General features: G+C 41.8%; 1 protein-coding gene across 2 annotated transcripts in view; it reads left to right on the top strand.

Annotated features, from left to right (window-relative positions):
* Positions 1-227: 227 nt before the first annotated feature.
* The window catches only part of Tmtc1 (transmembrane O-mannosyltransferase targeting cadherins 1), a 215788-nt gene continuing 201597 nt past the window's right edge, over positions 228-14418 (top strand). For both annotated transcript variants that reach the window (XM_010628972.2, XM_010628971.2), the window contains exons 1-3: positions 228-399; positions 9993-10066; positions 12406-12582. In XM_010628972.2, coding sequence (XP_010627274.1) covers positions 244-399; positions 9993-10066; positions 12406-12582 — 407 coding nt within the window. In that variant the 5' untranslated portion in view covers positions 228-243. The remainder of the gene's footprint in view (positions 400-9992; positions 10067-12405; positions 12583-14418) is intronic.

The following is a 14418-nucleotide window of genomic DNA, read 5'->3' as shown; positions in this document are numbered from 1 at the left end:
TTTTCTGAAATAACACTCTCCATTATGTATGCCTTGATTTCTGCAGACAGGACAGTTCTGAGATAGGAAAAGAAAGTGGTACTTATTCAAATATGAAATAACTCACTGTTGGGAGTCATTAAAAATAATTACCTAGCTTATCTTTTTAAAGTATGTTTTCCCTGTACTTTGCTAATAGCTCATTACAGGTTTTAATTTTTTCCTTGTTAACTTTTTTATAGGCTCAACATACTGCTGACAGGCATGGACCCATTCTACTTCCACGTGGTCAATGTGATCCTACACTACCTGGTGACCCTTGTGCTCATGTACACCTGTGATACAGCCGTCTTCAGGAGCCGGGGGCTGGCCTTCGCCACGGCCTTGCTGTTTGCCGTGCACCCTGTCCACACGGAGGCGGTGAGTGTAGAGAGCTCAGTGAAGTGACTGCCGGCAGCTGCGTGTATTTATTAGCAACACTGATCTTCTTTTTCGTTCAGAACCACATCCATTCAGAGCTCCGCTAATGTGTTTATATATAAATCCCCTGCTTGATGACTTTTCCTTTTGAATGCTCAAATTGGCTTTCTCGCACCACCAGGATATAACTGCTTTTCTAAATAGCCGCTGTTATTGTTACAGGTAGTAATGAATGGTCACAGTCTTTTTTATTTTCAGAAAATTTAAATCCAAATGTGTTTTTAGCAGCAAGGGATCTCTTGAGATTCTTGTGCCGTCATTGTCCCTGCTCCCCACTGATGTTTTCCTTCTCTCGCTCTGTTTTGTATTTACCATATTTATAATGCAGAACTCTTACGTGCTGGACCAGGAAGGATTAGACTGATATTCTGTATGTTAGAAACAGGATAATTACAAATTACTTTCCCAGTTTTTCAGTAAGTATAGTTATTTTGTGGTGATGAAAATATGTTTAGAAAGATTAACATACTAACAATTATGCATCAGTTAAGATAGCATTGTTAACCTACCTGGTTTCACACATTGGCCACCACAGCTACCTTATTTTATTTGCATTGCTAGGGGTAGGTGGAGACTTCCCAAGGAGTGCCTGGCCCACAGAGTTTAGAGTCTTTTGCACAGCTGCACCTGGCACCTGGCCACTTTCCTGCAGTTGACCTGCCGGAGAACACAGCTGTGGTAACCATGTCGCGCTTCTCTCTTCCTCACCTTGCTCTCTGTCACCCTTGAGGGGACACCTCATCTGTCAGGATCTTACCATGCCCCCATGTGCTCCGATTGGAGGTGCCTGCCCAGTGTGAAGGTGACCAGGAGGCTTCCTTGAGTTAGAGCATCCTGCACTGAGAGAAAGAATTCATATCACCCCCGTCTCCTATGCATTTCTGTGAAGGCCATCACAGTGTTAGATGAGTAGGACTGTGGCCTGTGTTGGTGTTTTGAACTCCAAAGTGAAATAGTTGTTATAAGGATGCATAAAAGCATGATTATGTAAACCGACCCAAGATGTCTGATTTGACTGATTGGTTTGATTATGAGGATTGATTTTTCCAGTTAGATTTTATGATGGCTATTTTCCACAAATGGAATTATAAATCTCTAAGCCCAAGGGGTTGAGAAATATTCATGTGTATATAAACATATTATATACACATATATTCTTTGTATTATAGTCATATATTTATTGGTAAAGGAAATTTATTTTATGAAAATATTACATTCTTAAGACAGTTTTGCCAGCTCTTTCTGAGTATATTAGACTGGATCAGCTGCTTCTGAGACGAGTGAGAATGTAAGTCATGGCAGTAACGTTCCTTTGGTAACTCTTGTTAAAGCCTTCTTGCTCTACTTGAACAAAACTGTGAATAGCTCAGGTGACTTTAATGATGGAGGCACTGAACTTCTTTCTTTTGATCAAATGAAAGGAGGACCTGGTTGATTTGTTAGGTGGCAGATCATTGAGCTATTGTATAAGATGATGGATCGCTGTGAGGATCGCTGTTGACCATGGAGGTTACAGCATTAAGTTGTTACTTTCACACACATACTTCTCATTAATGTGAGACAAAATGTGAGACAAAGGCAGGGAATAGAATGGATGCTGTGTGCTGTCTTATTCTAGAAAAGGTAAGATTCAGCTGTACCTAACTGAGCTTAGTGAAAAGAAACTCATTGCACTTACATGTTATTAAGATGGAAAATGTTAAATTTAATAACCATTTTGCTGCTTTAGTTATGATGTACTGAACAATTGTGAATTAACAATTGGAATGGTGATACAAAATTAAAAATTTAACACATGCTTATGATCCTTGGAAACTTTATAAATGAAATAATTTGGGGCCAGGGATATAATTCAGCAGTAGGGAGCTTACCTAGCGTGCTTGAGACCCTGGGTTCCATTCCCAGCACCACACACACCAAAACATCATATGTGTACTTTTCTTACATGGATAACATAATAAATAAAATATTTTAAAGCATAGCTATGTAATACCTTAAGAGAAAATGCTGAGGGGAAAATAAAAGTTCAAGTTGAAGAAGAAAGAGGGGTACAGTGTCCACCATTTAAAGAACTTACATGTGTGTGCATGGTAGATAAAGAGCTTGGAGTTGCTGTGGTCTTCAGATCCCACTGGGTACACTGAATTCTACAGTGCTGGTATTTACAGCACACGAGACATTCGGTCCTTTGAGGCATTTAAAATTATGATGACAAGCTGAGTGAGTGTGGTCATGCATACCTGTAACCCCAGCACTCTAGGAGGTTAGAGAAGGAAGATCACAAGTTTGAGTACAGCCTGACCCAGTCTCAAAATTTTAAAATAATTTTAAATTGTAGGGGTTGGGAGACTGCATGCACTCAGTGGGAAAGCCCTGGGTTCAATCCCCAGTAATGAACCTCCCCCAATATATATAGGATAACAGTTTCAAAATGATAAGTTTCTAATGTTCTCCTGGGACATAATATGAAGAAAAATAACCAAGGCATGTAAAATGTGAGACTCTGGGTCAGTGACATGTTTTAATCTCAGATCATAAGCAATATTATATTTTTGACAAATAGTTTTAAATTACACTTGAAAGTCTGAACTTAGAGTGTCTGATGGACAGGAAAGAGCAAATAAATAGGGCAACAACAACTTTATTCAGTGGTGCACGGACAGAGTGCATTCAACAGAGAGTTTTGGGTTGGGTGATCAGGAGCTGATAGAGCTTATGGTACATTCTAGGAAAAGAGGTACATTCAGCAAAACGACCTTTAACAAAGGTTTTCTAAGGATCATGTACTAATCATGGAAAAAAATCCATAATATAATTAAAGGGACAAAGGAGTCTGGGAGCTAGACATTTATTTGGGAAAGGTATTTATATTTGCAGAAAGATACAACCCATATAAGAAAGGTATAAAACAATTTGATTTCCAAAACAAAAACACTACAAAGTGAAATAGATTGCTATTTAATTATATATTTCAACGCAAATTTCTGAGGACAGAGAAATAGAAAGGGAGATGTACTTTGTAGAAGATAGGGTGATGAGATATTTAAACACATAGACAAACCCTGGTGTGGTGGGGAGGGAGTTACTTGGAAGTATCTCTCCTTTGTTAAGCAAGAATAAAAACAGGACCATAAGTTATCTCAGGATGGAGAATTTAATTTTAGGGTTGGGATCAGGCTTAGAAACACTGATAGGATTTTGTATGGACGTGTTGATAAGATGGAGGCCTTATTTTAGTAGTTACACTTATTTTAGTAGACAAGTATTGAGTTACTGAGCTGTGCTTGGTGCAGAACTTCTACAGGCCCCAGGGGAATGTGTGGTTGGGTGGTGGGACCCTTTGCTCAGCTTAGTAGACAGGGACAGATTCATCTGTTCGCTCAATCTTTCAGCAAACATTTGAGAGCATACAGCACATTGGACATAGAATATTGCTGTTGGGCAACGGCAATAAGTAAGGGAGACCCAGACACTTCAGTTTTTGAGGTGCTTGGAAGGGTTTCTGGACATTGCATTTCTTGGGAAATGCGTATATTTTTCTAAACAACGAGAAAAATCAGTGGAGAAATAAGGAACATTATTGTAGTTCTGCAAGAATTCGGACATCATCATCATCATCATTTTGGACAAATATATTGTGACAAGTTGAAAGCAAGAATAGGAAGAGCTAACGTTGGAAGATGTCTGTATTTCTAGAGCTGTGATGGGAGGATGGAGGAGACAATAGCTTATGGTCTTAGCAGTTGGTCTGGCCTGTAGCTATTGCCATGTATTAAATTATGTGCTGTAGCACTACTCAAATGGAGCTCATTCTATCAGATAAAATACATAATAACCATGCTATACAAAGAGCATACTTTACACAAATCCCATGAGCGGTATTGCAAAAAATAAGTTGTAAGAGCAAAGTAAGACCTAGTTGGCAAGTTCCACATGGGATTCCATTAACCTTGCTGGGAGATTTCTAGGTTACATTACAGGTTCAGTGTTCCTCACCTTAAACCCAAAATACTTGAAAATGTGGTACTTTCAGAGTGTCGACATGATGGCACAAGTGGAAAAATTGCACACCTGACGTCACGTGACAGGTCGCACTCAAAAAGTACAGGTGGATACTGTATAAAATTACCTTTGTCTCTACAAACATAGGGGTATTTGGGATTACACTTGGGTTCCCTCCCCAGAGTATCTCATGTTATACGGGTAAATGTTCTGAAGTCGGAAACTCTGGTCCCAAGGACTTTGAGAACTCCATCTACTTTTGATGTTTTCTCAGTGTTTGGTTGTTGGTTGAGGACTCTAGTTCCTAGGTTAAACCAATCTCTGGTGGATGGAGACCTGCTGTCTTTTCTCGTTACTGAGACCAGATACCTGATGTCCACAATTAAAGGAGGAAAGGTTTATTTCAGCCCACAGTTTATGGAGGTTCAGCCCATCATCAGCTGGCTCCAAAGCAGGGTGGCAGGGCAGAGGAGCAACACAGAGACAGTCCTTGGTGTGGTGGGCAGGAAGTAGCGAGCTTGCCTTTTCCTGTGTCATCGCTGAGGGTCTTCAGTAAATACATTCAACCAAACCCAGAATTATACTCATTCCAATCAGTGAACTAATTTAGTACCATGCTAATCCCAGTAGCCTAGATCCAGCCAGTTCTGAAAAGCCCTAGCTATGAGCACATGAGGCTTTGGGGGGAGGTCTAGATACAAGCTATAACACCTGCTGCTTAAATCCAAAACACACACTGTCCTTTAGCATATATTTTTTTAACCTCCTTACCATAATTGACCAGTTGCTTTAAAAAAGTATTTTTCTTGTGGCATTGGATGTTTGACCCAGGGCCTCATGTGTGTGGCATTTTTTTTCTGTCACTGAGCTACACCCCCAGCCCTTTTTATCTTTTGTTTTGAGACAGAGTCTTGTCAGTTTGCCCAGGCTGCCCTTGAACTAGTGATCCTCCTGTGTCAGTGTCTCTAGCACCTGGGGTTACAAGTGCATGCCACTGTATCTGACAACCATTCTTTTAATATGGTATATTCAGCCTGCCCGTTTGTAGAGCCGAGTCCAACTGCACAGACCTGACAGTCCCTCTCTGCTTCCAATGCCCCTTTCTTTTCTGGACACCATGCTGTTCATCACTGCCAGCCGCCCTTCCAGAAATACTCCATGAATCGTCAGACCTTTTTCCCTGCCCCGCTTCTGTCCTCCACCTGGAGTGCATTCCGATTCCTCCCCTGGTGCCGACATCACATTCCTCATCGTGAGCTTCCTGAAATCATCACCTCCTGTCCTTAAAGCCTCAGATTGCAAAGCCAGCCATTCCATCCAGCCTCCCAGGGACCTCTGGTCAAAAGTAATCCTCTCCGCCTTCTCCTTGCAATGATTTTGCCTCTTCCCATGCACATGACTTCTTTATATCGTATTAGTACCTCTTCTGATGCCATCAGATGATAAGGTCCCTCCAGTCGGCATGGTATCTGGCAAACAGGAGGCACTTAGAACATTGTGTTCCCCAGGATAAGCACAATCACTAAGCTCAGTGCTCTTGATTAATGGAAAAATAGGCGAAGGCTGCTCTAGCCACATAGCAGATGGCAGACACCCCACCCTCAGCGAGGATACACTGCATTCTTAGGGGTTTGGGCTGGCCAGGCAGACTGCTGGTTACCGCTGACATTTCAGCACTCCCTCGGGGCTTCGGTTCTGAGGGACTCGGGATTCTCCATGTCTTGGTACAACGCACTGCTGCTGCTTCCAGGCTGGCTGCGGGGGAGAAACGGGGCTCTCAGATACCTTTAGTGCATTAGTTATGCTCGCCTGACTTGCGGTCTCCTCATTCCAGTGTCAGTTTGCTCATCTTGCCGTCGGCCTGAGCAGTTGTGACGAGCATTGCTCTGGGCCACACTAGCTTTACTCCAAGACTCTGGTGGGCTTGCTGTTTCCTCTGTTTAAGCTTTGCGGGCCTTGCTGTGATGCTGAGCTGCAGGTCCAAGGAGGCTGTGGTGTAGACTGAGTGGGTGCAGGCTTCACCCAGGACCTGTGTGCAGTGGTTGCTCTGCAGACCGAGAGTCTGAGCTGTGTCTGCACACCATGGTAGTCCTATGCTTCCCCAGCCGACACGACTGAGCTTGGATTCCTGATAGATTAACCAGCCAGTGAGCAGTGTGTGGTCAGCAAGAGCTTTCAGCTCTGGGCTGCCTGTGCAGTGCTTTGCCAGGTCCAGCTTTCTCTTAGTGCTAGACTAGAATTCTTTTCATTATATGACTTGCTGTCAATGTGCATATACTTGTGTTACTTTTTACTAAGAGTCTTAACTGTTAGGTATATTAGACTATCTAACAAAGTGAAGTTAAGGTGTCATATGTGTCAATTTTAGCATGGAGAGATGATTTTCATAAGCCATGCAGGGACCTATGTCACTGTTGTGAGCTTCACCCTCTTCTCTGAAGGGAAAAGGAAGAAAGAAGTCGCACCAACATTCTCCAGGAGGGCACTTATACATGAGTCATTGCTTTAGAGGCAACCATCACAGTCACACCCAAACCAGATCTCAGAAGCAGCGATCACCACTCAGATGGCAGAGGAGTCTATCCTGACGCCTTGGTGGCCTGGTACTGGGAATTTGTGGTTTGGACTGGCACGGTGCCCTTACCACGGAGTAGCCTGCTCACCGTGGAAAGGCGTGTGTGTGTCTATTTCTGAGGAAGTTATTTGCTGCTGCTGTTGAGTGATTCTTGAACACACGGGACCTCAGGCTCTGTTCGACTAGAGGTGCTGATTTCTGTGCCCATGTTCTCCTTCCCTTGGGAGCTGTGTATCACCCAGCTCTTTTGGGAGCTTTTCTTGGAAGCATTTTAAAAGCTATATCCCTTTCTCCTTTACATTTTCTTTGATTCTAATGACAGGAAATGCACAAATATCTTATATAGCAAAACAATGCACAGACTCATAAAGAGTTGTCTGTCTCCTACTCCGCTGCCAGCTCTGCTGAACTTACCCATCTTTGAAATAATTTCGATCATAAAAAATATGCAGAATGACTATTCTTTCTCACCATTCACAAGTTTTTAACATATTGGCCCCCGTATCACTCTTCCTTTCTTTCTCCCTCTGTGAAAACGCTGTACTGTGTCCTGAAGCATTTGAGAGTGGGGTGCAGAACTCATGCCGCTTTCCACATTAATGATCCAGTTGTTTGAAACAGAGAGCACCACTCATAATTGCTTTTTAGTCTTGTTTAGTTTGGAATGGCTGCTGATCTTTATTGTCTTTCTAAAATTCATGCATTTAATATAATTTAGAATTTATTTTAAACATGTATAATATAAAGTGCTTATATTTATGATTGTAATACATAAATGTTATGTACCATATGCAATTATAATATAAATATGCATTATGTAAATATATAATTTGCAACATACAGTTAGCATATAGTAAAATTTGTAATGTAAATAAAAATAGTATAGTAAATACAAATTACACTTGATCTTAGCTAAAAGGTCAAGAAGCAATAGTATAGATACAAATTACTATGATATGTAGTATAGTAAAATTGAATGCTATAGGATATTAAAATCTGTAACATAAATAAAATAATATAGATGTAATATGTAATCTGTAACTATATAATACATAATATGTAAATACCTAGAATGTCTAAAATTTAGTATCCAACATATTAATGAATTAAGTGCATGAATAACACAGCATATACCTCTGCAGCATGTAATATATATAATATTATGAGTATAAATTGCAATATAACTAGGAATAATATAAGCCAGAATATATTAAAGTATAATAAAATGTAATATTATAAAATATTAATAGGTTATATTTTATAACTTTTAAACGTATATTTATATTTAACATAGGGCTTGTCTATATTTATAGACTTGAGTTTATGTGACTCTTCTTGTGATTATATTTAGGGTTTAGTAAACCTAGCTAGAATAATGCATAAATGATAGTTTCTTCTCAGGGGTGGTGACTTTCATTTTGATTCCTCAGAGAAGGTATAAGGTATTGTAGTACATTTTCTCTGTAGTGTATTTTTAAAATTTTCCTAGACAGTAAGTAGTTGATAAGGAAATACTTGAAGCCAGGCTAATATCTTGTACCTCCGGAAGGTTTAGCACTGTTTTTCCATTGTAGGGCTCTAACCTAGGGCCCTATGCTGATGGGCAAGTGCTCTGTCATGGAGCTGCACCTCTAGCCATATTGATATTTTTGATGTTCCTTGCTTTACCTTTACTCTTTTGGAAGCAAAGTGCTGATTTTCTGTCTCCTTTCTGTCTGCCTTTTTAATGAAGCAAGCAGTGGCCTCCTTTCTCAGCCCTTGCTTGCTCTTGTATGTGTATACCTGCGTGTGTGTCCTTCATTGACCCTCAACATATGATTCATATGCTTGCATGGATTTCTGTTTCTCCAATGGCTTATAATATATTTTAGCCCTCATTTGTTTCAGTATTAAAATCATCTTAGTGTGGTCAGTGAGAGCCCCTCGTGGTTGGCTTCTGTGTCCTTTTGACTCATATTTTCCATACTTCCTAATTTTTTTGACATGGACAGATGATCTAAGCCCCTCTGGAATCTCCCACCCTCCACTCTGGACTTAGCTTCTACTTTAAGGAGCTGGTGTCTTTAGGGGAGAATGGCTCATGGTTGGTGCTAGGATGGCTCTTTGCTACTGGGGTGTATTACTTTTAAGCTCTTTCAGTGGCAGAGCAAAACACACACACATGCACATGTGCTCTCTTACATGAATGTACACTCTTGTTTAGTAATTATGAGTTCAGACTCATTCTGAATTTTTCTTTTCTAAAGTATAATTCTTCAGCTTATTTTTTTTCTGTAATGTGAATATTCTCTGCTCCATTATCATTATGATGCTCAAAGACTAGCACAGTGTCTGACATGCAGTGTTTGTTCAAAGGATTTTGTGTGTGTGTGTGTGTGTTTTGCTGGGGCTCAAACCCAAGGCCTTGTGCATGGTAGGTAAGGCTCTACTACTGAGGTGCACCCCCAGCGCTTAAAGATTTTCATGATAAATCAGTAAATGAATAAGCTTTGGTGTTGTTAATCGTCTTTCTACAGAGAAGTTAAAAAGTAAAGTATGAAAATTTTGCCCTTCCTATTTTCCTTCCATTATAGCTTATTGTTGAATATATAGAGTCCATCAAAAATATATACACACTTCAGAAAAATAAAAACTTGTATACATAATATATAATTTATTGAAACATGAGATTAATGTGTTACCTTTGGACTCTACAGTTGTAAGAGGTGCTCAGAGTGGTGTCCATCAGCTTCCAGACATTTCATAGTACAGGGAACTGCTAACGTGTGTGTACAGTTTCTTGGTGTATTCTATGTGGACGAGTTAGAGGTGGTTAATCATAAAGGAGAATTTGAAGACTAATGCATTTTCTAGTTTCTTATACCTTTCATTCATCTAAAATTAAAAAAACATTTCTGTGAGGTATTCTGAGAGTAACTTTCTGAGTTTTAAATGTGTTACTGTGTTAAATTCCTAGGTGGCTGGGATTGTTGGCAGAGCTGATGTGTTGGCATGTCTCTTGTTTCTGCTGGCCTTTCTCTCCTACAACAGGTACGTATGGCTCAGTGAACCGTGCTGGGGAGAGCGGGGAGACTCTGTGCCTGTGAGTGCTCAGTGGACCTCAGGGATTGCAACCCTCTTCTTACCCTATACAGGGTTCATGTTCATGTCTTTTTCAGTCCCACTCAGAACTGTTATCATATCGTTTTAAAAAGACTATGAGCCCAAAGCTAGAAACCTAAGCTTTTGCTTCCTGATTCCTTTTACTTGTAGTTCCTGGCTGTGAATGGAATTTGGAATTTTAGCTTTGAGCCAAAATATACTGGGTGTAGCACTCTAGCCTATCTGTTTATGCTTTATTTAATTTCTCCTTTTCTTTTTGGTCCTAATTTTGCCCTCTTTGTTATCCTCACCAAACCAACTCTGAGTTTAAAACAAGGCTGAATAGAAGGTAGTGTTTCTCAGCCATAGTTTTCTAGCCCACATTCCTTTCATCAAAATACAGATGCTTTTTGCCTTGGGAAAATGAAAAGCAATAAAATAATTTTCCATTAGACTGTGCCTTCATTCCCGGGCAGTCACATTCTCACCTGTGTAGTGGGAATCCACACAGGGAGGTGGTGGGGCGGTGGGTGGATTGGGAACAGAGTGTGAGCACGGCAGAGCGGTTGGAGCCGAGTGTGGCCCCCAGAGGGACGCAGGGCAGCTGTGTCTGCTTCCTGGGCAGATGCCCACGTAAGGGACTGTGAACTATGATCTTCAGCTTGGCTCACTGACATTCATCTTACAGGGTCCAGGCCTCTCTGAGGAGCACTGTGCTCTACTCCTGGTTCTTCCTCAGGAGTATCTCCCTCCCTTCTCAGCTGCCATCCCCACCCTCCCCCTGGAAATCCCTGGAACTCTGGCTAATGTCTGCAGACGTTTCTGTTGGCACAGCTGAAGGGGTGCCACTAGCCTCCAGTGGCTCACAGCCAACAGTGCTACTAAATAAACACCCCGTGACCCAAGGGTACTAAACAAGTGTTCCCAAACAAAGAGTACATTGCTGGGAAGTGCCAATAGTGCCAAAAGTCAAAACTCTCTTATAAACCAGTGGAAATCTTGGATCAGCAGTGAAATGAATTAAGGCTCATGAAGTTTTGTTACAAAGGGTGGAGCCTCTTTCTAGAATAGTGTTAGTCTCCAGGTCCTGGCTTTGCAACCTCCCACTAAATTTGTAGTCATGAATAGTGTCATGAAATGTTAAAATTTCAGCCCCAATTTACCATTTGTTTCTTCTTTACTTGGGTGTTGGACCAGAATTAATTGCTGTAACTTAAACTGGTTCTCTGGGGCGTCCTCTGTGTGGGTGATGTGTGAAAATCTCATTAGTCTGGCAGCAAGTCCACAGCTGTGTGGTAAAGAATGTGTCATGACAGGTTGGTGGTGTGCTCTCTGCTCACCTTTGTACTTTATGCCATAGAACAACTCCCTAGAAAAATGTGTATCTACTGTAAAAGTTGCATATAAGTTATTTGATGGTTCTAAGACTGAACAATAGGAAGATATCACAAGCTCAGAAGTACTGGCCTGCACTTGAGTGGGCCTGAGTGAGCTGGGGTGAGGCACCTGCTAAAGGGACAGGGATGTTTTGGGGCTGTTTCTCTTTCATCGGTGGAAAGAAAGACATTGTAGCACTCTAGAGCTTTGGAGAATTCATGTTGCGAGTTAAGCTGAGAAGAAATAAACTCTACCCAGTACGTGCTTATGGAAAATAAATGTTAAAACATGGATTGGCTGAAAGAAAAGAAAAGTGAAAATCTCACAGAAATGCTGCTTTCTTTTGGTGTCTACGTGACTGACTCCTTCATTTTGCATGGGCACTTCCGCCTAAAGATGGTGACAGGCTTGGCGTGCCCTGAGACGTTCACTCAGCCCCCTGTGGCACAATATTCCCATCTCACACATGGGGGACGCAGAGTCCAGGGAGCAGAGTGGCTGCTTTACCTGACCCTGGAACACATGTGTTCCTGGCAACTGTCTAGAGCCAGGAGTGTTGTTAGTAACTTTTATTGTTTCTTAAAAAAGCATTCTCCTAAACATTTTTCTGCTCTGCTGAATATACCTCTATGGTAGTAGTTTAAATGGCATTTTAGCATTCATTTGTTATTAACCCTATTTTACCATAATTTGTGTATACCATAATTTAAGCACTATGTTTTGTATTGTTAGATATTTACTTTTTTTTCTATCTTTGAAATTTAAAGTCACTCCATGGTGAGGCTTCTTGAAGAAATCTTTGCTAACCTGCTTACTTGCTTAGGGTCCAATGAAACTGACACAGATCTTACCTTTAAATGTCTTAAGTGACCCACATTTCTGAGGCTGAAAGACTGTCTCCCGTCTTCTAGGAGTCTGGACCAGTGTGGTGCTGCAGGCGAGCTCCCTCCCTCGGCTTCAGCCTTCTTCCTGCTGCTCAGTTTGGTTCTGGGGACCTGTGCGATGCTGGTGAAGGAGACGGGTGTCACCGTGTTCGGAGTGTGCTTGGTTTACGACTTCTTTTCCCTCCCCCACAAGCAGGACAAGTCGTAAGTCACTTTAAAGCGCTAATAGCAGGTTGTCTGGGATGACAGTTAGTTTCCCCAAAACTGGATAATACTTTGTTAAGTGCAGTCTTACAGACTGTGATACATTAAACAATGCTTATTCTATTAAGATAAACGCATGGTGTCTGCCTAGACTTTTTATATTTTTATAAAATTCAGGAAGGATTGTGGAGTTTTGGGGACCCCCAAGTTACAAACTGAAAAAAATACTCCTGTGAACTGCAAGTTCATATTGCTGGTTTGTTTTGGTCGCACACTGCTAAGAGCATCTTCATCACACAGAATGGTTGGAGCGCTACTGATTTTTAACAGCTTGCTGTGTATTTCTGAGCATGAGTGAGTTGGTCTCTAGGAGCACTGCTGAGTTGGAGTCTATGCTCCTCCAGGGATGGCCTCACCAGAGTGTTCAGCAGAGCCTCTTGGCATTTACCCCCAGAGCCAGGCTACACCAAGCAGCAGCATGGACTTACATGGCATTTTCAACAATAGACTTAGTAGCCCATTTGCATTTACACAATTTAAGTCACATTCATTTTATTCTGTTCCTTGCAGATGATAAGAGTAACTGAGATACATTAAAAAACCAAGCAAATACCCTAATTTCCTCCCCTATCAAATCCATAATTACCTACAGTTTTACATGCAGACTTAATTTTTCAGTAATTATTAGGCTCTGACTTTTGAACTTCTGAACACATGGTTAATTTATTTTCCTTCCTTGTCAGATGAAGGATTTTGCTTTTTAAGAAATCCCACCTTTTTTGTCCCATTTCCTACCTCTTTATACTTTCAGACATAAAGATAGGCACAGTGCTGTTGTGTGAGATGTCATTAATTCTGGTCACTTTTCTTCATGGGGTGTGATGGTTGGAGATAACAGAAATATTGGGGGGTGCTTGGCCAGGCCCTGTGAGCTGCAGAGGGAGGCCTGTGGATAAAGCCCAGTTAGGGCTTGACCTGAGCTCCACCTCGCTGAAGCAGCCTTGAGCAGAGGCCTCCCCTCGCTTGTGCACAGGTAAATGAAGGTCTTTCCTTGCCAGCCTGAGGCTGTTCACTGTGCTGCTGACCTTGCTGCTCAGAGAAGTACCTGCAAATCCTTCTTGCTTCCCCCTTTGCCCTTGCATCCACCCTGTTGCTGCCTGAGCTGCCTCCCTGGAGGCAGAAGGACAGGACAGTGGACTGCAGTTGCACGCTCCACCCATCCTGTCCACAGCTGTCTTGATGCTGTCATGGAAGTCACATCTCTGGGCCTGGGACCCTCCAGCTCTCCACTGTACTTCTTTCTTTCCTCCTTACTCTGTCACTTTTGAGTTGGGGATAATTGGCTCGGTGCACACCTATAATCCCAGTACCCAGGGAGGCTGAGACAGAAGGACTGAAAATTTAAGCCCAGCCTTGACAATTTAATGACTTAATGAGACCCCATTTCAAAATTTAAAAAAATGGTGGGGGATGTAGCTCAGTGGGCTGGCCCTGGGCTCTATCCCAGTACTTCCTCTCCTCCTCCACACAAAAGGGTTATTTTCTTTAATAATCTTTTTTACCTTCATCTTATTAAACTATTAGAAATTTCTGGGGAGGACTGATATTGCTGATAAATGATTTAGAAGTTGCACAGCACCCTCACACCCAGCAGCACAGCACGGGGAGTGGCATTCCTTCTTTCCTTCAGCCCTTTGTCTAACTGTTCGGCACACAGCCATTCTGTGCTTGGACAAGATCAGGGCCAAGGTGCTTCCCTCCCCAGGGAGCAGAGAGGGTGCTGGGGGTGACATCTTCTGTAGAAGTGGCTTGGGACTTGGCAATGGTTGTGAAAAT

This window comes from Fukomys damarensis, unplaced genomic scaffold (genome assembly GCF_012274545.1).
Source record: "Fukomys damarensis isolate Sample0158 unplaced genomic scaffold, DMR_v1.0_HiC HiC_scaffold_15, whole genome shotgun sequence".
Lineage (NCBI taxonomy): Eukaryota > Metazoa > Chordata > Mammalia > Rodentia > Bathyergidae > Fukomys > Fukomys damarensis.
The sequence above is the reverse complement of the archived record's forward strand: the minus strand, read 5'-3'. Positions and strand labels throughout refer to the sequence as shown.